The 25,322-nt window shown below is 43.5% G+C and overlaps 1 protein-coding gene across 5 annotated transcripts in view; it reads right to left on the bottom strand.

The window, feature by feature from the left end:
* birc6 (baculoviral IAP repeat containing 6) overlaps positions 1-25,322 on the bottom strand; it is a 112,558-nt gene that overhangs the window by 67,231 nt on the left and 20,005 nt on the right. Inside the window, exons 11-52 of one of the 5 annotated variants that reach the window (XM_079168464.1) lie at positions 25,094-25,243; positions 24,765-24,990; positions 24,085-24,245; positions 23,714-23,845; positions 22,887-23,018; positions 22,570-22,736; positions 21,739-21,866; positions 21,367-21,528; positions 21,132-21,263; positions 20,037-20,134; positions 19,680-19,827; positions 19,315-19,448; positions 17,459-17,605; positions 17,192-17,379; positions 16,567-16,869; positions 15,826-15,925; positions 15,366-15,580; positions 15,041-15,249; positions 14,304-14,656; positions 13,921-14,140; positions 13,132-13,268; positions 12,847-12,984; positions 12,219-12,346; positions 11,865-11,996; positions 11,336-11,551; positions 11,069-11,252; positions 9,968-10,171; positions 9,376-9,509; positions 8,591-8,744; positions 8,386-8,502; positions 8,085-8,245; positions 6,060-6,186; positions 5,790-5,900; positions 4,541-4,823; positions 3,843-4,414; positions 3,333-3,508; positions 3,142-3,238; positions 2,279-2,473; positions 1,961-2,161; positions 1,502-1,781; positions 1,162-1,418; positions 133-241 (exon numbers count right to left, since the gene is read on the bottom strand). In XM_079168464.1, the coding sequence (XP_079024590.1) occupies positions 133-241; positions 1,162-1,418; positions 1,502-1,781; positions 1,961-2,161; positions 2,279-2,473; positions 3,142-3,238; positions 3,333-3,508; positions 3,843-4,414; positions 4,541-4,823; positions 5,790-5,900; positions 6,060-6,186; positions 8,085-8,245; positions 8,386-8,502; positions 8,591-8,744; positions 9,376-9,509; positions 9,968-10,171; positions 11,069-11,252; positions 11,336-11,551; positions 11,865-11,996; positions 12,219-12,346; positions 12,847-12,984; positions 13,132-13,268; positions 13,921-14,140; positions 14,304-14,656; positions 15,041-15,249; positions 15,366-15,580; positions 15,826-15,925; positions 16,567-16,869; positions 17,192-17,379; positions 17,459-17,605; positions 19,315-19,448; positions 19,680-19,827; positions 20,037-20,134; positions 21,132-21,263; positions 21,367-21,528; positions 21,739-21,866; positions 22,570-22,736; positions 22,887-23,018; positions 23,714-23,845; positions 24,085-24,245; positions 24,765-24,990; positions 25,094-25,243 (7,618 nt within the window). The remainder of the gene's footprint in view (positions 1-132; positions 242-1,161; positions 1,419-1,501; positions 1,782-1,960; positions 2,162-2,278; positions 2,474-3,141; positions 3,239-3,332; positions 3,509-3,842; positions 4,415-4,540; positions 4,824-5,789; positions 5,901-6,059; positions 6,187-8,084; positions 8,246-8,385; positions 8,503-8,590; positions 8,745-9,375; positions 9,510-9,967; positions 10,172-11,068; positions 11,253-11,335; positions 11,552-11,864; positions 11,997-12,218; positions 12,347-12,846; positions 12,985-13,131; positions 13,269-13,920; positions 14,141-14,303; positions 14,657-15,040; positions 15,250-15,365; positions 15,581-15,825; positions 15,926-16,566; positions 16,870-17,191; positions 17,380-17,458; positions 17,606-19,314; positions 19,449-19,679; positions 19,828-20,036; positions 20,135-21,131; positions 21,264-21,366; positions 21,529-21,738; positions 21,867-22,569; positions 22,737-22,886; positions 23,019-23,713; positions 23,846-24,084; positions 24,246-24,764; positions 24,991-25,093; positions 25,244-25,322) is intronic. The other 4 variants (XM_079168466.1, XM_079168467.1, XM_079168468.1 and 1 more) reach the window with 4 other exon arrangements.

The raw sequence follows: 25,322 nt of genomic DNA, 5'->3' as shown, positions 1-25,322 counted from the left end.
TTTTTACTATCGGCTTATGAGTCTGTCTAGAATATCACCTTGACAGAAAACGGATTCTCATTGGTTGTTGTAATAAAGGGGAGTTTAAGAACAGTCCGAGTCAAGGCAAAAACAGGATGTATGACGATGTACCTGTCTTTGGTTCCAGAGTCCTGTGTGGTGCCCAGCTGGTACAGAATGTCGATGGTGGAGTCTGAGGAGAGGCCATTTAGTCGGCCAAACAGCAAAGGACTGTTCAAATCTACAAAGATAGAAGCAAAGACTGCAATAAGCATGGCTATCATGCTCCATAGTTAACTTCTTCTGCCTTCAACACATATAGAATATTCTTTATGTGTGCAGAGTTCTACTACCAGACTCATTAGATTACATGTATTCATGCTCTTTTTTTTTTGACACTTAGACGCTTGGGTCAAAATCAGAAATTGTCTCCTTCCGACATGCGTTCACGTATGGTAAGTATATATATTTATTTATATATTTATATATATATATATATATATATATATAAATATATAAAACATGCTCATTGGGAAGAGCTCAGTTGCTTCTTCTGTGTGATACAATCATGTGAATGTGGACCAAAATCTGTGAGGAATGTTTCCAACACCTTGTTGAATCTATGCTACGAAAAATTAAGGCAGTTCTGAAGGCAGCCACACTACAAGATGGCCGCCGAGGCAACAACTATAGCTCCCAGAAGGCCCCACCACTCACCCAGGTGTGGGTGTTTAGGCCACCTGATTGAGGCCGGACTTAAGAGAGCTAAGGAGAGGAGATGAGAGAGAGAGCACACGCCGTGAAGGAGCTCCAGGACCTACATGGAGTAAAGTTCCGAACCAGAGGGAGGAGGATTTGAACTGAAGACCGGAGAAAAGCCAAGGACACTAAGTTGAGTTTTGTCTAACATAGTTCTGCTTAATGAACTATTATCTCCGCTTGGACGCTTTTTGTTTGTTTGTTTTTGATATTGATTTTTGATAAAGAGACTTCCCTGAGTGGCCTAGCCGAATCAGAATAAAACGTGATCTTATTCTGAGAACCTTTTGATTTTGTCCCTTGCACCACCCCACCCTAGCCTGCTCTAGTGACCTCATGACGTTACTATACAAACACATATATATTAACACTCCAGCATTAATGCAGCGGTGTGTGACTCACTGGCAGGGTCGGTGCCAGAAGCGGCACAGTTCCTCAGCAGAATGTCGATGAGTTTGAGTCCAATGCGAGTGGACTGCAGGCCAATCTTGACCAGCACGGCCTCGATGTTGGGCGAGTGCATCCCGCAGTAAGGTGACATGAGCAATGCCGCGCAGGTCTGCAGCAGGTTGGCCGTGGGTGCTGCGGCACTGGCCATCATGGCCTCCAGGTCACTGACATGGGTCAGGCAATGGTGGAGAAGACGCAGCCACCCGATGCTGTACGTGGAAAAAAAGATTATAAAAACAACCACAGCTAATTGAAATGGACACACACTCATTACAAAATCTGTTCTTGGTACCTGGTTTTAGAGACCTGGTCCTCAGAAGGTAGGAAGGGGTTGTTGACAGTCGCAGAAGAGGTGTTACCAAATGCCGTCAGGCCCAAGAGTTTGATCTGAGACAGACCAAGGGTGCTGGCATCACGGGGCCGGTGCAGCCTCAGGCAAACAGCGGACGCAACCTCCGCCTTCACTAGCTGGATCTTAATGTACGTCAGGCCACTGGTGATGATTGGTGTGGAGAGCGGCAGCATATTGACCCCGTCAGCACTGATCTCCACGGAGACCGAGGATGGGCAGGCTGGTTGGTTAGAGGAACGGGACAGAGTAGAACATAAAGGAATTAAATGAGTTTCCATTCAAGTCAGATGGAACAGCTTTAGATGGTTGTAAAATTAGCGATGGAAGAACACCTTCAAAAATGTTCCAATGTACAATTTTTTCATGTTGACTTTCATTATCAAATTGGATGCTACTCACTGGCGAGAGAGGCAAGGTGTGGCTGGATGTGGAGCTCTTTCAGCAGCACAGCAGCAGGAAGGTGGATGGTGAGGTCACACCAGGCCTCCTCCGGCAGGAAGATGTAGGACCAGGCTGCTGACCGGGCCCGGCGGTGGGGCGGCGTTGCTTGGAGGAGGACCTCTGCTGGCTGTGCTGTGGGGCTGCTGGATGTTATGGTGCCTGTGGAGGGACAAGTATATCATTTAGAAATAGAAAAGAGTTGATGTAATATTGTAAAATATTTTACAGTAAAAAAATATTGATATATCAGATTGAGGAGAAAGAAAGTGAAAGCACCTAAGGGAGCAAAGTTGTGGAGTCCCTCAGCGTTGTCTGGCTCGGAGGTCATCACTCTGGCTTTGAGGTTGCCATCTGCCGTCTTTCCAGGACCTGAATCTAAGAACTTCATGATGGTGGACACCATGCTGCGTGCTGTGTTCACAATGGCCCGGGTGCTGGTCACCATGTTGTTACAGATCAACTGCACCCCACCTGGTAAAACAAGAAGTCTTAATGATCAAATTTTCCAAAAGCTGCTTGAATCCATGCCTACATTAGTGTCGCTGTGCGTCATTTCTATAACGACCTAAAGCTCTGGAAAATCTATTGTGCTTAATTTCAGGGTTTTGACAAAGGTAAAGTGCCCACCTGCAGTGGGATAGGACTAGTCCTCGACAGAGAAATATTCATTAAGTAAAACATTTGTCATTGAAGACCTCATTACACTGATATTTTGAGTTGTCTGACATAAAACTTTGACTTTCAAACCAGAATGGTGGTCATTGATCACAGTGTGAGACACGTTCACTGACGGCTGATTTAGAGACAAGCAAATAGTAAAAAGTCAGAAATTTGGCACTAAAATCTCACAACGCAACTACTGCTACGTCTACGCACCAACCAATCAGAATAGGACATTAAATGACCCAGACATACAATGGCTGACCCGAAATGTTGTCAGTGCCATTTTTGAGTAAAGTTGAGGGTTAAAAAAGAAAAAATACAAGAAAAGCAAAGAGAGACCAATCTTGCACAGCATGACACCCAATAAACAAAAACACTATTGTTGCTGTACACTCTGTAGGCGCATCTAGTCTGAAGGGTGAGGTGATTAAAGTTGGGTTAGGAGGCATGTGTTGTGTGTGTGTGTATATACCAACCCATGTCATGGAAGGCCTTGAGAGCCTCACTGGTATCCAACACGCGGAGGATGAACCACAAAAGAGGCTCCGACAGCTGACATGTGGAAAGTGACCCCTACAAAATGTCAAATTAAAAATACATATTAAAGCTTTGGCCATTGGTTTTTGTTCAAATGTATTTTAAGACCAAATCATTACAGCCCCATTACCTGTCTGCCCATGTAACCACAGGCCATGTATGTGAGGATGGGCTGTAGCATGACCTGGACTGAGGTAGCCCTCTTGCTGAGCGTGGTGAGGATGGTGAAGAGGCCGTCACCCACTGAGATGGCATCGAGACCGCCGTGAAAGTTCTCATGTTTGGTCAGGTGGAGACCGCTAGCTCCTGAGGAACAGAGAAAGTGTCAGCACTTTCAGATTGTTTAGCCACTTTGGGGGCAGCTGCAAAGAACAATGACATATTATCCCCTCATAAAGTCACTCTGGCGAACAAGTCTTCCCTTTCTTCTAGCTCTGGTTTGGTTTCCACCAACTTCCGAGAAAAAAAAAAAAAATCTGTCTTTTTAGCTCCTTAAGGCGCCACTATGTTCACCAGCTATTCTCTAACAGTGTGTCTACTGTTGAAACAAAACCACTGATTTGTGGACAGTAAAACCAGAACAATGAGGTAAAAGATGCTGAAACTGTTGGTCAAGATCATTTTCTGTGATTCGTCTCACCTATGATCATGGCCATGGCGCTGCTGTTGCACTGGCCCAGTGCTGATAAGATCTGGCTCATAATCTGCTGATTGGCTAGCACCAGGTCGGCCACACCGGCAGGGGGGCCCTGACTGAACGCGGATCCCCCAGCTACGCTTTCTTTGCTGCCACAGACCTTCTCCTCGTCTGACACACTGCTATCAGCTGCTCCGCTGCCTGCCGGCGGCAGCCGTCCACTGAACTCTCTGTCCCCGGACAGCGGCAGCTGCACCAACAAGTTGACCAGCTTGAGGAGGTCAAACATCAGCTGGTCGCGCGTCGTCTCTCCACAGACCGCCTTTGCGTCTCCTGGCCGGATGATGTTGGCAAACAAACCACCAAAACAAGCCCGAGCGCCCACAGAGCTGTCTGAGCCGCTGCGGGAAACCACTTTGTCGGAGCAGGTGATGTAGTGGTGAACCAAGAATGTGATGGACTCGATGACGGAGGAGATGGTAGCCACTGACACCACCTCAAAGTTTTGCTCCAGAGTAAACTCCAGTAGCTTCACCTGGGCATCCAGTGGACCCTGGCCCGACTGGAACGGACCCCTGAAAGGTCAGGATTAACCATTAGTTCCCAAAGAGCATTTATAGAGCATCTAAAGCAATTCTTATTTTGTCATTATTGGACTGATGACTGTGCTGTAACATGCAAATATTAATGATTGAAAATACCTTTCTCGAGAAGCGATTGCATACCTCTCAGTAGACAGGATGTGCATGAGTTTGAGCAGGAACTCGCTGAACATCTGAGGACAGGTGGAGGACAGGTGGACCTGCAGGCGGCTCAAAAACTCGTGCATGGCCTGGGTGGCAGTGGGTCCCACCTGAGAGCTGTGCTGGCTTGTCCCGTTGGTGCTGCAGCCGGACAGGAAGCGCACGAGGACATGAACCAGGGTGGGATCAGACACCATCTGCTGCGCTGTGTTTTCCTGAGAGCTCATCCCGTTATTGGAGGCTGGAGGTTCAAACAGATTATAGATTTGTCATTGAACACCACACAATTGACAACCACCAACTTTGGAAACAAACGGCTGTGTGGGAGATGGCCCTTTTTATTCTAATTAGTACAGTACACAATGAAAATCACCATGCAGAGACTTAAGTTGTCCATTTTTGGTCAGAGTTACAGAATGTTATTGTCTCATGGAAATAGATTTTTGAGCAGGGGGCATCCTGTGCAACCATTAACCCAGATGGTCCATTCAAAGATGTGCTAAATCCAAAATTTAAGGAGGTGAATGCCAAAAAACATTGCATGCATGATGACTAACGTATATAAAATCAAAAATGTAGTCAACCAATAAGCAAACATTGATGATTCAAAAAGAATAATGGGGTGTATTTATGAGACATCATGGTTAGAAATTGTTGAAGTTTGGACTAGAGCTAATTCACAAAGCATTTCAGCTCTAAAATCATCAGTCAACCTGCACATGGTGTTTTGCTTCTAGTTATAATTTACTTTATAAGTCAACATTTGTTTTCACAAATGATTTTAAATGATATCTCTATATCCATCCAATCTGTACGTTTGGCTTCTGGAGACTGTATTGATGAACATTTTATTCCACATTCACATACAAAAAACCAAACACTGTCTGATCATCCAATCCCTGTGGAAATAATGACTAAGCTCCTTCGTGCTCTTTTAGAAGCAGTTCTCCACTCTATCAGCTGCAGCACAACAACATAGGAAATAACGATAACAACACAATTATAACAGACAAAAAAGAAACCATTTAAGTATGTAGCTTATTGGTAGAAGCACAAATATCCAGAAAAAATGACCTAACCAATCAAATCTGTAACCCAGCAGTCAAAACGCTAAGCTTCTGAAACGCTCAGTGTGGTATGACGCTACAGGACTTTTCACAGCTGTTGATGACACACAGAAGGAAACCAGTGAGAGTGAAGTACTGACCGCAGGCTGGCATGTTAGTCATCAGGGTGAGAGAGTGCAGCACCAGACACCATGTTCTCAGGGAGGTGTTGGGGTACCACGCCAGCACTGTCAGGAAACTGCTGATGGATGCTGGAAACACACATGCACACAAAGAATATAATATGTACACAAATACAAATATATATATATAGCAAGAACAGAATTAAAACTCTGACTAAAGCAAAGGGATGTAACAGATTGAGCTCTTTCTGAAGAGTTGAGAAGGCGACAGTGTGGTGGGGTCCTGACCGTGGTTGAGCGGGATGGTCGGCACTCGGCTGGCATTAAACATGAAGATGTCTGATCCGCCCTCTTCACTGCCACCAGAACATGTATTGAGACTGAGTGTTAACCACAGCTGCAGCAGGGACTCCAGCTGAGAGAAGAAAAAGGTTTTCAAATCACTTTGTTTTCTGTTTACAAGGTATCCGAAGATGCATAAGTTATTCAATCTTAAAACTCCAGTATTTGAGATTCAAAAAAATGATTTTACCTGGACTTTTGGAGCAAATAACATTAATGTACCGCTTTTATGCATACTTATAGAGATGTTTGTTTTTGCATAATGAAATACATTGTTTAATAGAAATCTGAAAAACATGTACAATACATTTTTGCCAGGAAACACATACAATGAATCTTGTTTTAGACAGACGGAGAGGATTTGATGAAGTTATAATGAAGTGAAATTGGTTCCAAAGTTGAGGATGCTTGTTGGAGCAGCTGAAAACAGCACAGCAGGATGTGGTTTTGTTGATTTGCAGGTGAAAAGACATCCCGCTGTCTAATGAAACCGGCTACATATGTTGAGATAACCTTTTTTTTCCCCAATGGCATTTGGATCAAAACATTTTTTAACTTGAGACCGGTTCTGTGAAGTGCTTAGTTAACCACTGCACGTGTGTAAGTCAGTCGTTCTACAGGAGTGTAATGGATGAAGCCGCTGTTGATGTGGAGTTGACGTTTCAGTACAGTTGTCGCTGGAGTTATTGAACTAACAGTTCTACAGGGTCTCCTGGACATATTTCTCTACAAAATAAGTTAAAAAGTAGAATCATTTACATGGAGTACAGTGTAATTTATAGCACAGGTTTACACAACCTGCAACTGTAGACTATTGTTTTGCAGCAAGACAGCATCCAAAACATTTTTGGGGGAGTTCTTCTTGTTTCGATGTGAGGGTCCTGGGACAGAGGATGTTGCATGTGTACAGATTGTAAAGCCCTCTGAGGCAAATTTGAGATTTTGGACAAAAAGAATAAAATTGAATTGAAACAAAGTCAAAACTGCACAGCAACAGCTTCAAAACAACACTGTTAATGTCTGGGGGCCTGTTGCACCAACAGGGCTCTGGCCTGGTGTTAAGCAGAGTCTGTTGTGACTTGGCGTTCTAAGCTTGACCTCATAGTTGCACCACTGTTGCTTAAGACTTCTTCTCGCTAAGACCGGGTGTAAATGTTACGCCTCATTAGCAGGCGGGAAGTCAAAATAAGAGCGAGAACAACCGTGTATTGCGTCATGGCCGTAGCCAGCTAGAAGGTCACCGAAGTCTGGACCTCTGCAATTATTTCCTAAAAATGACGTGAATGATGTAAAACAACTTGAAAGTGACTGCTATCAATAAGACAGCTATCAGTGCGGGAGAGACTGAGGCGGTGAAGATGTGGCAGGTGAGGTGGAGATGGTAGAGTGTGTATGTCTGCCGTGGTGCGCTCTGCGGCGGCATTATCACTGCAGAGATTTCAAATAACACTGCTGGTTTTATGATCTACTGGATATAGCCTACAATTTATCAGGGTGGTGAACTTAACGTGTGTAGACAAAAAGATACACGATGGTAAGATTTATGTCCGATTAGAAGTGTTTTCATTTAGTTTGGGTTTTCAATACAGAATGACTGAGCCACTGCATCATGTTCTTGTGGCGGCTTTAACTATTAAGTCACTGCTCATTTTTGTATCTCCGTGTCATATGTGATATTTCCTCTTCTTTTGCTCAGATTCTCCATAAGTTGCTGCAAATGATAAATGATTGGCTACACATTAGAAACACACGCAGATAGGCAATAGCCACTGTTGCGTGGGCAATCAAATGAGTGCGGGCGCAGTACAGACTAGGCTTTACCTCAGGCTCCCACAGAGCTTGGAACAGATTTATAAGGATATAAGAAAATACCGATCCACAGAGACTCAAGGCTGTAGTCGGTGCCTCCAGAGAACACTGCAGTCAGTGAGGTATTTTGTCTTTTACATTTGTACTTGTGTGTGTGCTGACCTGAACGTGGTGGACCTGCAGCATGGAGAAGAGCTTGTTGAAGCAGGAACTCAACATGGGGATGGATGAGGGCTGGATCATCAGGCTGCTGGCTGGAGGAGAGCCTCCTCCGTGGAGAGCCCTCAGCAGGGAGTCATCAGTCCCATTGGAGGCCTGGCTCACTGAAAGCCAGAAACAAGCAACTCTTACAGCCATGATACATAGAAAAAGTGAAAAGAAGAGGTTGTCTGCAGGTCGATGAGCACTTAAGGTCAACTGTTGACAGGCAGTTGACCTGCTGTATTTGCTGTTGTGTGGTTACCTGTGGATGAGCTTGAAGTGAGGGCCTGTAGAATTGAGTCGGCCTGTAGAGTTGCCATCATTTTAAGCATCAGTTCAGCCTGCTGCTCCAGGCCCACTTCAAGCCGGGCGTCCAGTGCTGTAAAACACAGAACCAAGAGGTCAAAGACATCATGACGTGTAATTAGAGAAGACAAGACCAGCCCCTAAATCCAGCCTCCACTCACCCTGTGACACGGAGACTGACAGACTCTGAGACCCGGGCTTTTCAACAGCAACTGGAGGTTTTGACACTGGGATACCAACCCCTCCAATGTACGGGTTGTACCCGTACGTGCCATAGTCAGCGCCCCAGTAGTCATACCAGGTGCTGCTTATAGGCTGTGGACGGACATGAGATAGAGGGAACAGGATTACAGTCAGTTTCCTGTCACCTTCTACATTTGATTACAAATCTCTGTATTTAGCTGCTCAAAGTAAAGTGTGTTATGCTAAACTCTTAACTGCATTCAAAAACTGAAACAGAATAGTAATACTAACAATTAAAGTGAGTTAGTTTAAAGAAACTGTGGGAAGCTGTGCTGTGGTGCTTATAACAAGAGGCTAATATCACCAGGTATACAATAAAAACAATTCATCTATCATTATGGACTAATTAATACATTTTCCTATAATGATAAAGACATACAATAAGTTAATTGTAGAATTCATTAAGTCTCTACTGTCAAATGTTTCAATCTTTTAGTTAACAAATGAATAACATAATTCAGGATATTGGGGTTATTGTTCGGGGAAAAACTGATGATTAAGAATAAAGTATGAATACTTTAAGAAAAAATAAATGTAATGGGATAAAGGTGTAATTTTGCAACAAACAGTCAATACGAATAAAAATAAAACTAACACAAATTGTAAAGTTACAAAAATTGTCGTTACATCAATACACAAGCCAGAGGCAAGTAATGGCTCAACAAATGGAGAGAATAAAAAAAGAATGTCATAATCAACATACCTTAAACACTTTGGCAGCGAGTGGATCTTTTTCCAAATCAATATCTAAAGGATCAATATCAACATCCATCAGGTCTTGTAGCAAGTCAAAGTCTATGTCTTTATCTTTTTCCAAAGATGACAGAGGTGGAGCACCTTTGGATAATGAAAACAGCCTTAATATTGCCAAGCAAACACACTAGGGAAACATACAAGCAAGAAAAACTCTCTTTAGCAGGTCACTGGGCAATTGTAATGCCGATCAAACAATTAGCTCCTCTGCTGGAGGGAGAGTCCAGACACAAGACCAGATTCTCCAGTAAAATGTCAACAATAAACTGAAATAAAAACTTGACTTCAAATGACAAATTGACCAAAATGGCTTTGAATCTGCACGTTTGAACTCCCACTCCAAAAGGCAGAACTAATACAATAATAATAATAATAATAATACACATGAAATCATACTGTGGAGAAAAACAGTAAACATGCAGCTATGAAAAAAAAGAAGAGCGTTTACCACACAAACACTTTATACTGTGATGATAAAAGTGTGGGTTCATATCAACATCTGTGTGGTGCTGTGTAGAGAATGGACAGGGCTAACCACGCACTTTGGAATACTGAGGAGGTCCCTGTAGTACCTGCAATGATATCAGGCACCAGGGCCTCATCAATGCTCTCTACCAGAGGGATGGAAGCCGGCTGTGGCAGGGAGTCGTCCGAATCAGCTCCTGCTGAGGAGGACGACGCCCCGGCCTCCTCGCCCACCGCCACCTCATCCATGACGTCCAGAGAGCCTGCAGAAAGCAATTCACCTGCGACGACAACAAAGTTTACACTTCATTACACTTTATTTTTTATTCAACCTTTATTTAGCTGGGATAATCCCATTAAGATTCAGAAAAAAAGGGGTCCTGGCCAAGATAGCAGCCTAATAGTTTCACCATATAAAAACACAGATAACAAAAAGTGTAATGAAAAGTACATTCAGTGCTCGAATGACCCTTAAAAATATCTAGTTTCAATGTATCTGAAGCTCAAAACGTTAAAAGCACTTTCACCAAAATCGGTGCAGGTTCTAAAGAAGATGTACTTTATTTGTTCAACACAACGGAGGTTGCAGCTACTGATTTTGCATGTGTGGATACCAGTTGCAATTGTTTAGTGATTATTGTTTAGTGATTATCGAAGCTGAAGCTGTTTACTGCTCCTGAAATCAGCTGTTCTTATTATATATGTGTATGAGGGAGTGTGCCTCCCTCACAGAGCATACTTATAATAATTATCATCAGATCATGATCATATCACGATGATCGGGTCATGAAATCATTGTTCTGATTTTGTAATTAGCTTCTATTCTTTTCTATTTATTTATCTTCTATTGTGAACTTCACTGTGGCGCTACCGGATAAGTCATGGGATCACCAAAGATCATTAGAACTCATCGTATGGCGCTCGGCGTGGGATCACCAAAATCATTAGAATTTATCCTCAAGGTGCCTTGAATATCGGGTTTAAAAATGTCCTGTAATGTATCCTGTAATTGTTGAGATAGTCATAGACAAAGAGAAACCGCCATTGCTATCCTCATTATGCATAAAAACCAAAACTACATCAGTGAAAACTCAACCAAAAAATAAACATCACTAAAAAAAAACAACTTCTGAATAGAACAAAAAGGTGACACCAAACCGCAAGCAGACTTAACACACCTGCTAGGATGTCCTGTAGCATACACGTGAGGGAATACTGTGCCCAGGCGCCCCCCCAGGAGATGTCTCCCCGGTTAAAGTCTGTCCCCACAAGCAGGAGCAGCAGACGCTCCAGCTGCTGCTCAGACACCACCTCACACAGGTGGATTGTGGGTCGCGTGGCGTTGGCTATCCTTGCAAGGACCTGAGGGGGTAAAGAAAGTACTCATGTATGTGTATACACACAGCCGAACTTAACAAGTCCACATACCAGAGACTGATGAATACCTTGCAGACAAAGAGGAGCAGGTCAGCATGGCAGGTGAAGTCCATGGAGAGGAGGAAGAGGGCCAGCTTCTGCACCACAGAGATGCAGCGTTCATGGGAGAGTGTGAAGGGCAGAGGTTCTACTTCTGGGGCTTCTTTGGCTGTTGTGGACTCAGTGTCCAATGTGGAGCGGGGCCATTCGGCCGTCCGCCGCAGACGGATCAGATCTTTAAAGTGCTGGAAGAGAAAACCAGGGCAAAAATGAATTAATAAGACAATCATAAAGTGTATTAGAGGCGCAACACAGACTATTTTTCTCCAAACCCACCCCAGTAGAAACTGGCAGTTGTAAACATGGTTTAGTAAGGTAAGGTAGATCAAAATCAAACTAGCATGTAGATCTAACCTGGTTAATACATTTACATTTATATGGAGTGGTGTTTGTGTCCACCTGATGAATGTAAGATCAAAACATGGAGAAATCATCTCTGAGCTGCGCATGTGATGGTGCTTCATACTGCATGTACAGCAGTGTTGATGAAGTGCTCACCTTGGATGTGGCTTGTTTGAGCTTGGCCTGCTCCACCAGCAGTTTGTAGGAGGAGCCTTTGTTGCTCTGGATCTTCTCCTTCTCGATCTGCTCCACCAAAGCTTTCTGTTTTGCTTTCAATAGATTTAACTGCTACAATAAAAAGGGCATGATAAATATAAGCACTGCAAAAGCATTCACTCTAGACAACCCTATTTCATGGTGCAGGTTCACGAGAAGAGCAAATGAGAACTTTTTCCTGGAGTTTTTAGTATAGGACTTGGACCAGACTCGTATGGACATTTAAATACATCACGCTCACATTTGGGAGTCTGGGTTTAAAGGTGTGTTGGGTTTAGAATGAGACACATTTACCTGCTTGTGGTGGACGAGCTGCTTGCGGATCTTACGCGAGTAGAGTCGATCCAGGCTGCTGCTGCCTTTAGCTGACCTGCTGGAGTTCTGAGAATGAAGGCTGTTGTTGATGAAGCTCCACTGAATACCTGGAGGACAGACCAACAACAACAACAACAACAACAGCATCACTTCACTGATGTGGGGACAGTTGCATCACAAGCAGTTGAAGGAGAAAAGGAAAAAACAGAAAAGGGCAGATGGATGAAAGACATTGAAAAACAACTATAATGAGTTAAGTGCAAGCACGGAAATGAGATTAAGTATATTGTATGAAAAGTTTTGATAACAAGAGTCAGAAAAATTGCATGATTCCGAGATCACAGAGGATTCTTCTGCTTTAAACAACTCCTAATGTGTGTAGTCAATTTGTAAATTAATTAATTAAAGATTGAGCAGCAGGCAAATATAAAATGAGATTGATAACTTGTAAATGACAATCAAGTTCAGATGAAACATGGATGTTCTTTCTTTTCTTTAAAATGTTCTATTTCAAAAAGTCCTGTAGTGGAATACAAACTGTATACTGTAGGTTTAAGACAAAGGGTCAATCCTTCAGATGTTAAGAATAAATGCACAGTTCATATACCTGTATAACTTCTCTCTCGCTCTTTCCCTCCAAGGTGCTTCTTCCCACCTGCGGCCTCATCCTCTATACTGGCTACATAGTCCAACAGTCTGGACACCAACATCACTACCCAGCTGATCATGGGGATATCCAAAACACCTGGAAAACACACACACACACACACAAACATAAACAGAACATTCTGTGTGTAATTCCTGCACCAGAAAACATCACATTTTTACAAACTTGAGGTTGTCTACACGTTGCTCTGCATTTGTAACACTGCCACAGCGATGCTGGCGTTACCTTCAGTCCTGCGCTGGGCAGCAGCTTGTGACTGCTGCAGTGGAGACAGCAGGCTGTCCAGGAGGTTCAGGAGGCCCTCTAACACTCCACTGTTACTCAAGGATCTCTGGCCTATGCAGGACAAGAGCATGAACACCCTGGGATGGAACAAGATGAAGAATACTGCAGTTAGCGTCTGCCACTGCCTTGACAGAACAGTGAACAAATCGGTGCTGATCTAACTCCCAAATACACGAGTAGACAAATTGAACCGTTTTAAGGACTGACTGCAGTTTGGTGGTGCAGTCTTGGATTCTTGAATCTCAAGCAAACTATAATTCATCGTTCTGCAGATTAAAGCTCAAACATCCACGAGAAGAACAATAAGCAAAACATGTCGTCAATGGAGGGCAAATTATAACTTTTCCTCCACGGAGGCTTGCTCTTACATATAATCTATTCACTTTGTACGACTCAGTCAGCATCATTCAATGGTTTTTAGTTTTTCATTTAGGAGTATTACTGTGATGAAATGTTGCCTTGTGGAAACAAAATTTGCAGATTTGTATTACTGTTTTTATATTCTTTTTATCCAACAGACTCAAGAACTTGATTTTATCAAGGAATCAATGCTTTTAGTTATTCATTATTTACTGAGAATACTGCCCCCTCCCTTTTATTGAAATGAACCTTAAAAGAATGAAACTCTTATGGATTATAATAACACCTTGCTAATCATCTATGTATAATAAAGCAGTAGGGAAAATGGAAATATAACTTGTGGTAACTGTGTGGAAACAGATGTCCTACCTGTCCTGAGGGAAGATGAGCAGTTGTTCAGAGTTGTAGAGCTCCTGCAGTACGTTGGAGAGGAACTGGCCCCACCAACGCTCACCTCCACAGAGCTGCACCAACAGCAGGCCGGCGTGAAGACGGATCTTAGGAGTCCCACTGATGCAAAGGTGTTTGAAGAGCTCCTCACAGGCCTGCGCATGGAAGGTACTCTGGAGCACCGAGGGCACAGAGTGGCCTGAAAATATATAAAAGTATGAATTAACAATGTTAGGCAGGATGCTGTGCATCTGCCACTGGTTAAACTCCGGGGAAGTATCCAAGCATTTGTAACCCTGTCATCTCCATAACATAACACTTGGTGGACCAGCAGACCCTGCTGTGTCCAGTCCCATATTTACCATTGTTGGAGTGCAGCAGGCTGAGCAGTGTGTCCAGTAGGTAGCGGATGATGGTCCTCAGCTGCTCCGTGGACGAGTTGTGGACCAGCTCCTGGGCCTCCGGAGCCCCGGCTGTGGGGAGCAACTTGCGGCTGGCCCCCAGCGACACACGCAACCGCTGGACAGCGTGATGAGCAAGGTTGAGTTGCAGCTGCAGCTGGATGCAGTCCTGGTAGGCTGAGAAAACACGTTGGTCCTCCTCCACCACCTTGTCTGGCTTTCGTAAGAAGTACTGGGCATTGTTGGCGCTGTTGAGAGGAGGCAGGTCGATGTTCTGCAGAAGGGTCTCCAGCCGATGGCAAGCTAGATTGTATCTGGTAAACAAGAACATGAGAGAATCGAATGTGAATCAAAACGGTGTTGAAAATAGGAAAATACACAGGTAATATAATCAGTGGGGTCATTGGATACAGGTGTTGCTAAACAGAAGGGAGGAAACTGTTTTTGACCATGCACATTTAATGAATGTAAATGTTAGGATTTATTGGTATATGTAGAAAATGGATAACGACAAAGAAAGTGGTTGGCCTCTGTCTATGTGAGAAATAAAATGCCTATATCGGAAACTGGACTTCGATATTTATGGCACGCGTCGGAACAAACATTTCAGCAACCGTGGTGACTTTTTTAGGAAGCAACGGTCACTACACCAACCAATTGGGAATACAGTTGTAATATTAAAGTGCTTCCAGTCTCACCTGCACTGGATGTCCTCCTGCAGTGCCACCATCATAGCCAAGTGCTGATCCACATCTGGCTGACTGGCCGCCTCGCTCTCTCCTCTCAGAGGATCGTGCATCAACTTAAGCTCACTCTCCCATGGCAGGATGTAAGTGTGGCCATAGTAGAAGCCCAGTGGGATCTTTGCCCGAGCATTGGTGCTGCCGTAGCGCCCAATCACAGTGATCTAAGAGTTGTAGGAAGCAAACAAGGAGAATACGTCATTATGGTGAACAACAAAATCACAAAAAAGTCTAAACTTCAAGTCAGTCATGCTGCAGCTATCCAAAGCAAAATACAGACCTTCATGAACCTGCAGACAGGTGGTGGCAGCAGGTCGTGCAGAATGAGGGAGTGGGTGCTGATGTCGGTGGCCACCACCAGCCTGCGACCGTCCACCTCCTCACCCAGTGTCCAGATGTCTATGGACAGAGAGGCCAGGTCACCGCAGGTCGGGATCAGAGCGTCAGTCAGCAGGACGGGACGGCCAAAGTCCAGCGTGACGAAGCGGCGAGCTCCTAGGAAGAAAGCAGAGGGGAAACAAGAAGTTCACTTTGGAAACATTCTACTTTGTTTTTCAAGACTTATAACTGAAGCTTTCATATTATATATTTCTTAATGGATAACTTTATTTTAACTTTGCAATTACAGTACATTTTCTTTATGCTCAAACATGTTTCAAACATATATTTTAAGTATGTACAAATCTAAATTAGCACCGGTTAGGTGGTAAATAGGTAAATATCATCATTACATTACATACCAGAGTGCATCCGCTCTATAATGATGGACTGGTGTGGAGGAGGCTGCAGGAAGTGAGACGCTTGGGAAATGGCCAAAGCCAGACCACTGCCCATGGGGCTCTGCGGCAAAAACAAAACCATTATTCCACAATTAAGACGTTTTCAATATTTCTTGTTTTAGTTTTAGACTACTTAGTTTGGTAGCCATTTTACTAACTCTTATTCACACTGCATGTCACACAGGCTGTGTGTTTAAAATGTATCTAGTATAGATGCTTACTTTCAGAAATATAAACTGAAAATATTTGTACAAGACTGGGGCTAGGATAGGATATAAGGCCAAAACATTTTTCATATAAATATATATTCTATATAACAGAAACAAATATTCTCTCAGGCTTAAAATGATAGTGTCTACATAAATAAAATACACAAAAGTAAACATAAATCTTCAGTCTTGTCTGTAAGGCTCCTTACAAATCCTCCAGCGTGAAAAGTTTACAACCAGGGAATCATGTCTGTTGAATTACAGAGTATAACAATATACAGCAGCGATCCGTTTCCTGTTAGACTACAAGTACCGTTAATCCAAACAGTCCTATAACTGCTACAACAAAAGTCTTAATATCGATATAAATCAGAAAGAGAATAAATCTGGCCAGACATTTGGTGCCAGTATTTGGTTGGTGTTAAAAATGTGCTGAGGTTTGATTCCCAGCCCTGTCATTAACTAGCATAGCATGTAGCTGCATGTAACTAACCGGCTTGGCTTTCTGGTTGTTCTTGTGCGCGGCCAGGTTGACAGGCCCGGGGTCCATCATGGAGCCGGGGAACAGGTGTGCCAGCTCAGCGCTGAAGGCCGCCGACACGGCCTCGTTTGGTGGCGTGAGAGGAGGGGTCATGAAGAGGGGCGTGGTTTTAGGTGTTGGGGGAATGACATCTGAGGGGTGAATGAAGAAGCCCGGAGCAGAGGAGGGGTTGGAAGCTACAGAGTTGTGGATGGGCCCCACACCGGAGGCTGCTGCAGAGGTGGTCTGATGCAGCTTGGCCTCGAGCTTGGCCTTCTGTTCCCAGCACAGACAAATAGATATCACTAACCACTGGATAAAAGCACTTAAAATGGTATTAAAACAGCATAAGAACTTGCAGAGAAAAACTCTACAGCTGGATACTTCCGGGGTCATATGAGCCAGAAGTTTGACCTGAAATAGTTCAGTTTGACTCAACCTGTATGGTCAAGTTCAGCTTTAGTTGGGAAGATGGTTTTTCAATGACATTTGCAACTACTAAACTAAAAAATATTTCTTGAGGTTGACTTTGTATTTGCCAACTTTACAACTAATGCTCTTTTAAACACAAAAGTGTGTGTGTGTCTTGGTCTTTCACCTGCTGCTGCAGCTTCAGCAGCTGCTGTTGTTTCTCCTGTAAGACCTGCAGCTGCTGCTCCGCAGACACCATGGCGTGGGACAGCGATTGGAGCGCCACCTGGGCTGCAGAGCTCAGAGCTGTAGAAGCTTCACCAACCGTTCCTGTCGACAGGCCGCCCACCGCAGGAGTCACACCGAATGTACTCACTGAGGTTAAAGAGTTGAGGTTCAGGCAATGACCAATTCATGAGACTATTAAGTGAAATGAAAGAAAAGGGATGTTTACCAGTGAACATGCTGGCGTCGTCTCGTTCCACCCGTGTGCCATCACTAGTGGAGATACACGTAAAGTGCAAAGGCTCTACCTCCAGGAGTCCTGTTAATGCTGTGAAGCTGCCTTCTGCTGCTGAACAGCTGCTCACTTTTCCATTCCCTACAGGACACACCACACCAAACAACACACTCAAGAAAACATCACAAAACTTCTTTAAGAAACTTAAGAGCTTTTTGCCCTTTCACAATGTGCTTTCATTTTATAGTATGCTTGCACATGAAGTAGATTTGATTAATCGCTTGTAGTAATATCATGAAAGTGCTAACTTGAAGGTTTGATTGAAGAGTGTTTACATCCATACCTGGTTAACAGTGAAAAAACTGGAGCCATGTTTGTACACAAGCTCCTGATATTAAATAGCCAAAATACATTACAAGTTCAAATCCTTTTAAAGTAATCTTACTTTGTCTGCACTCAGTGACAGTCTGATGTATCTTAATCATCAGTCCACTGTGAGCAGGTTAAAACCAGCCTTGTTGCAGTTGACAACCATGTCAGCGCTTTAACCTCACGGTAAGCCGGCAGCACAGACTCTAAGCAGCACATGTGCTCCGTCACTCACTCAGAGTGCTACATGCTTTTTGGAACAAATTGTGCCGTTTTTCCAACTTGTGTGGACGGAGAACATACTCCTCTACCCTGCGCTCAGTGCCTCCTCTCCTCGTCCCTCTGGGTGTGCTAGTGTGGGCCGGCTCTCCCCCTAAATGGCAGCGTTTGTCTTTCCGCAACACTTTTCCAGCAGTGTCTGGCTGCAAGCCCTTTTACCCAAGCTCCTCAAGCGTTGCATCGGCGACCGTTTCGACACAAGCAAAGAAGCTCGGCTGGTCTTCATGACATGACTCAGGAAGGACTCAGCCAGACATTTCTCTGTTATCGGCTGAGGTGGACGGCTTAGCGCTGCATAAGGTTACTCTACAGCAGAGGTCTTCAACAGGGGGTCCGCGACCCCTAGGGGCTCCACGGAGGTACTGCAGGGGGTCCTCGAAATCTTTGGTTGATTACTTTTTTTTTTTAAACATGAATCGGTCCATTATTTTAATAGTTCAGTATTTTAACAGTGGCACTAGGCCATCACTTATTTTCGTTTCCAAATGTGTTTAAAATGAAAACATCATTTTGAATAGCTTGTATGCATGATTATCATGCAATTGACAGACAATGTTGATATTGGCATTGGTATCAGCTGACAAGGTGACAAGATTTCTAAAAGGCAGTGGCACGGCCCCCCTACTCACTGTACCTTGCATATGTTTAAAATAAAAACAGGAATATATGAACCTGTGTATTATTTAAATAGCTTAGTATTGAATGCACAATAAAGAGGTATGTTTATACACGGAACTAGGCCCAGTTTAATATAAAACACAATTTTATACAATATATATATATAGTAGGGGGTCCCTGCTCCATCTCTCTATCAGTTTGGGGGTCCTTGGCCTGAAAAACGTTGAAGACCTCTGCTCTACAGTATTGTTTTTATTTGTAATCGTTATTAAACAAAACACATTTTTTCCAAAAGGTTTGCTGTGTTTTATGCATGTTTGTAATCTAGAGGCGTTAAAAAAACAACAAATATCCAAATCCCAAAACTAAAAATACCTAGCCAACGAATTTTTAAATAGTTGGATATTCGAGTCCTAGTTTAAAGCAATCACAATTGTTTTGTGTGGTGCAAAGCACAAGATGCAGCGACGGTGCCCTTGCAAAATAGATAGCGCAGATAGTCGGAGGAGAATGTCACGTGAGATACGTGGCGGCATATGCCCACAGTCTACATCCAGTGAGTCAGACTAGTGCATAGCTAATACCTGACAAGATGTCAGAGAGGTCAATCTCATCCGACTGGACTCCGATGCTGCTGTTGAAGGCATTCTTACAGGAGGAACCACTGACCTCCAGGTCAAACAGCACCGGGTCAAAGGGAGAGCTGTACAGGCCGTACCTGGAAGGAAGTGGACAGTAGGGGGAGAGCAGACGCTTGTGATTTGGTAGAAACATCAAGGAAGTAAGGACACTGCTAATGAGACAATACAGAGCAGTATAAATGAGCATCACTTCAGCAGTAGTTGGATCTCCTTGTGTTGACTAATAATAAGTAATAAAATGAAATGATATTGGTGCATCACTAGCCTGCAGGAGCTGGAAGCCACTCTTGAACTGAACAGTTGAGTACCTGGTCTGCAGCAGTGCCTCCAGCGGGGTGAGGCGGTCCTGCAGCTGTCGAGAGATAGTGGTGAGCAGAGAGGCGCAGGAGGTGCTGCAGCCCGCCAAGTCCTCTTCCTTCACGTAGTTCAGCAACACAAAGTACCAGAACACCGAGCCTGACACCAGACAGGAGAGGAAGAGGTGCGGAAATGAGTACTGGGGTGTGCTGTGGTCCTGTCTGGATGGTTATCTTAGATTTGCCAAACTATCGGGAGATGGTTAAGGTGAGGATAGGTCGTCGGGCAGAGAGTCTCAACAGCTTTTCAAATCTAGTGTAACCATCTAGACACGACGTGTTGTTCTGTATTGTTGTTCAGTTACTTACCACCTGTTGCTGCTGCAGGCAAGTAAGGCATATTGTCGAGCATAGCCTTCAGAAGACTCACGCCAAAACCCTGTTGACTTGGCTCTCCTTTCCCATTGCTACAGCGAGAAAAACAGCAGCATGATCAATATTATCACCATATAAACTCAAAATACACAAGGGACGATGAAAGAACAACTATTTCCTCATACAGGCCTTTTCAACCACAGGAACGTAACTATCCGTAACATAAGGAGTAACCATTATCATGGTTCTGCTTTTCTTTCCAGTGTTCTCCTGAACCTATATTCGGGCACTGAATAAATCCAAGTTCAGGTACTCTCAGGGGAAGGAATGCAACAGCTGGTTCACATCACGACAAACAATTAACAACACAGAATATGTGTTCTACAAGGAAGTACTCTTCAATATACAGCTGAAATATGTGCGTTTTGCTGCAATGCATTGTCCATATAGAATGCAGCCTCTGCACACATCTGTTGGGGAGTTAGTTACTGGGAAGTGCCTTTTAAAATGTAACACTTGGGTGGGGTTGGCATTTTCGAAACCTGTAACATTTCCAGAAGCAAACTATTTTGTAATTTAGCTGCCTCCTCCCCTCCAGCACAACTCTTTCCTTTACAACTTTCCATTGTCTCCTGTTTTTACACAAGTTAATCCATTTTGCCCAGATATCAGTCATGCCTAATCTGGTATATGGGGGTCCTCATTCGTTTATTGAATGCCGCTGTCAACATCTATTCATTTATTTGTTTACTATTTAGTCTGTTAATAAACCTTTCATTGATAGAGAAGCGGATTACATGGTTTGTGTGTATGAAGTATTAGGTTCACCGTTTACGAGCCAAGTCACCTCCAGATTGAACTGTATTAATTAATTAATTAATTAATAGTTAATCATGTTCCCTTTCTGAAGAAGGGTGTCCCAAGGTGTATTTAATGCAAGTTGAATTTAGTTACTCAGTATGAATACTGACTGTTTGTGATAGCCAGAAATGTAATCACTATACTTCATCTATGCACCAATTACTGTGGTTACACCACATATTTTGGCAAGCTGAAAGCATCATTACTGAAATCAACCATGCTCCTTACCTAATACAAAGTGCAAGAAAGCGAGCACATTTGTGCGCTATGCTGCGGCCAGCCTCGAAGAAACACATCTGCACAATATCCGTTAGCCGCGTCCGGGTTTTCGCCAGCAGGCCCTCCTTTCCTTCTCTTACACTAAAAAGAAGACAACTTCCAATTCAACATTTTACAGACAAGTCAAATATCCTTTGTGTGTGACCCAGGTGTCTCATTTGTTATGCTGGAGCGTTCGTCCTACCTGCAGGGTCCATTGGAGAAAACTCCGGCCAGCCAGCACAAGATGTCCAGGATGAGGCTTTGAGCATGCTCAGTGGCCGGGCTGACGTCTGTCTGCCGACACAGCGCATCCAGCAGCTTCTCGTGGAAGTCTGGGAACTGCAGCATAGCACAGCGTTGGACCCTGAAAAGCACAGAAGAACAAAAAAGACAGTTAACTTTTGCAATCTGTACGGTAGAGACATCATCATCTGTGATCGCATGCGTTACTAAACTAACCTTTTCTGTATGATGCGTTTCACTGCTGCAGTGTTTACTGTTTATTACCACAATATTATGATTATGTAACAGTGTGAACAGACCCCGATGTCCCATCCCTCAACAGTGAGCTGACCTTTCTTTGGGCATTGAGGTCTTCTTAAACCTTCTGATTGTGACAGACACTTCCTGCAGCAGATCACAGCCTCGCAGGTTTTCTACTTTCTTCAACGGTGCTGCAGACTCGGTTTTCACTGCTGACACCTTGTCACACACACACACACACACACACACACACACACACACACACACACACACACACACACACACAATAAGAGGAGTCAATGGTGGCCAAATCATTCGTTTTGTTTTAATGGCTTTACCTGAAGGCACTTATTATTGATAACAGTTTATTAAACAGTGCCATTATGATAATCATGACTTTGGATATTTTTGACAGTTTTAAATGTATCATTAAATAACTATAATGTTTTATGCTTTGCAGTGGAAAACTTCTTAAGGATAGGTTCACAATATTTCTAGTTTATCCTAAATCAATAGTCAGGTCCCCATAGGCACACTGTTTTTTGCTTGCTCTTGGGCCACAAAAAGTGCAATGAGTATTTGTGCAACAGTGATAATTCTCCACTGCAAAAAGCAAGGAAAATAAAAAAATATTTAAAAAAAATAAAAATAAAAATAAAAAAAAAAAGACTACAGACTGCACTAAAAAGGACTGTAAATATTAGGATACTCTCTTGGTTTTATTAAGCCCAATACTAACCGTAGGTAAACTTTGGAATATATATTTGGACTGAAATAGGACTGTGCATTTGGTCCCAGCACTTTGAATTGAAATCACTCTAGGAGCAAACCGTTTCAATGTTCATGTGAGTATTGTTTGAAAACAGACAGGAACAAATATCAACCCATTTTTAAAAAAAGACTTAAAGTTGTGATTTGGTACCTTGGAGGCCTGAGCCCGTTGCAGCAGGGTAGACAGTGAGTGGGCTTTGGTGCCCTGAGGCTTGGCACTGGGCATTCTCACCACAGGCCGGGGGCTCTCCTCCATGCCCCTGTCACTCACGGCTTTGATGTGAACCAGGAAGGACCGGTACTTGCCTCCTGCCATGCCTGCAGTGGAGGGAGCAACGGGACTCAGAAACACTGACAAACCCACAACCTCATGGCTGATTCTTAAAATCATCTTCCTGAGCACAAAAACCTTCAATGTCAGGTTTGATCGGGTCAGGGATCAGAAACGGTAGATGTGACTGTCATTACCTTTGACCAACTTGGGGCTGGTGAGGCTGAGCATGCCCGCATGGCCAGAGAGGTCCAGCCCACTGGCCAGCCACACTGGACCACACAGGATGTCCTCCTTATGGTCCTCTAAGAATGGACACAGCATGGAGCCTACAGCAAACACATGAACCGTTATACTCAGGGCGAATAAAACACATATTCAAGTGTTTATGGATGTTGAACGACAAGCCTCTGTCCGAAAAGATTAGTGAGGGCGGTCACAATCATGACATCTTAGAATGAATCATTAACATAAAAATGATATGCTTTTTCTGTTCATTTTATGCCAAAATTATAGTACAAGTCTAATGCTATATACTCACACATAAAATCTAATAAAAGGCAGGGCCGTGGTCATCACAAACAAATGCATTTATATCCCTTGAATTTCATAAATTCAACAATAGAAAAGGGGCAAGTGGCTGAAAAAGCGTAATGTCCAGCCCTGATAAGCAGTTTGCCTCACTGTGTGGAAGAGACTGGAATCATTCGGCTATGTGTAAGGCTACCTCAGGCTTGACTTAAAGATTGCTTTCCTAACTTTGTAAAAACAAAATGTAACAAAAATATATAGATATACATTTATTGAATGGTTATACGTTAAAATAAATCCGATACCCGATCCAGTTATTTGAGTCAGTATCGGTGCATCTCTACTGGTCGAAGTGATGCACTCAATAATGGATATATATTTATATTATATATATATTTACTTTATTAAAAAACAAATTGAAAGAGTCTTTTAACAAAATAAAAAAACAGATTCACCAAAGATAATCTCAAACTAAACTGGTTGCATTCTTTACCTGATGTCTCTTCTATGTCCATGAACTGGATGTCCTCTGTGAAGTCATGCAGCAGAGGCTGGCCGTTCCTTTCCCCGTTAGCATGGAGCACGCTGGAGAGGGGGAAGGAGATCTGTCTGTCTACCGCCGTCTCTGTTAGACATGAAAGCCAAGATTTAGACAGATAGCGGTTCCATATTCAAAACGCCCCAATTCATTTTAACAGGTATTGAAAAGACAAGAAAGAACATCTTGAAACACCATAGTTGCAAAAAAAAAAGATAATCCCGATCAAATCACGGCAGTTGCAAAGAACAATCTTGCAACCTGGATGTATGTGTAAAGTAATCAAAAGGTTTTAAAAAGAATGCATCTCATAGCAGTGTCCTCACCGCTGACTTTGCCCAGCCCAGGTGATTTGTTCTTCAGTAAGGTGACCTGGATCTGAGGAATGTTGACTATGTTGGCATTCAGCAGAAACTTGAAGTCCACATGGCCCACCATGCAGGCCTTGGGCAGCACCAGCTCAAAAACATGCTCGTCCCAGCTGGAGCTGCAAAGACAATACGGGTCACCACCTGCTCAGACATTCAACTGAAACACTGTAGATGACTCGTTAGGAGGAGGAGACCTTCCATGTTTTCTATCAGGAAAGTTTTAAGGCCACCTATCACAATGCTGACAGGGGATTTTACTTCGATCCCAAAAATATTTCCAAAACATAAAAATGAAACGTTTTCATATTAGGAAGAGATTGCTAATGACATAATGGACATTTTTGTAAAGAAATGAATTGCTCCATTGTCATATATTACACCAACCCAGATAAACTCATGACACAGGATGAAGATCTCTTTAAATTACTTTTTGCTGCTAGAGAGAAAGCCATGTGGAAATGGCTGCAGACAGACCCTCAGACAGTATCAACGAAATAAACTGTATGGCCTTTACATTTCAACTATGATGTCATCATGTAACATAGTGAGAGAAATGGAGGCCATACACTATGTGTTTCTATAAACAATTACATAGGACATCACTGGTATGACTACTGTTTAGTTTGTTGAGCTACCCATCACTCTGAAGCTTCCAGGTGCGGGTGTGTTGGGCTGCGTCTCCATGGTGCTGCTGGTGAAGGTGCTGTGGGTGGCGGCGCTGCTGCTGCTCTTGCTGCACCTCCACCCAGCACGGCGGCACTGTGGCCGAGAAGCGGGGGGTCAACGTCTCAAAGCGCGTTAGCTCTACCAGAGACATCAGGCTCTCCGTGGTCAGTGGTTGGTCCACCAGGAGGTCCACTCCTGCACAAAGGCCAGTTGGGGGACAATTGTAGGACATCAGATTACCGGTATCACAGAGAGGTTAAAGAATTGAACACTGAATGTGTCTGGTTAACTAGTTTACCTGTGATCCCAGGGCTGGAGGGGTTGGACGAGGGCTTGGCCCCCTCAAGCAACAGTTCAGCCCCTTTAGAAAGGGGGCCATCAATAAACATGTCTCCGTCATCTATATCGTCACACACACCTCCAATTTGAAGGAAATGAAGTTCTCCACCTTCAAAAAAGGGAAGTGACAAAATTAATACATACAAATGTATTGACTTCTATTTCAACACTTAACTCAGTTTATTGAT

Source organism: Pholis gunnellus, assembly GCF_910591455.1.
Source record: "Pholis gunnellus genome assembly, chromosome: 11".
Taxonomy (NCBI): domain Eukaryota; kingdom Metazoa; phylum Chordata; class Actinopteri; order Perciformes; family Pholidae; genus Pholis; species Pholis gunnellus.
This window is presented reverse-complemented; position numbering and strand designations above follow the sequence as displayed.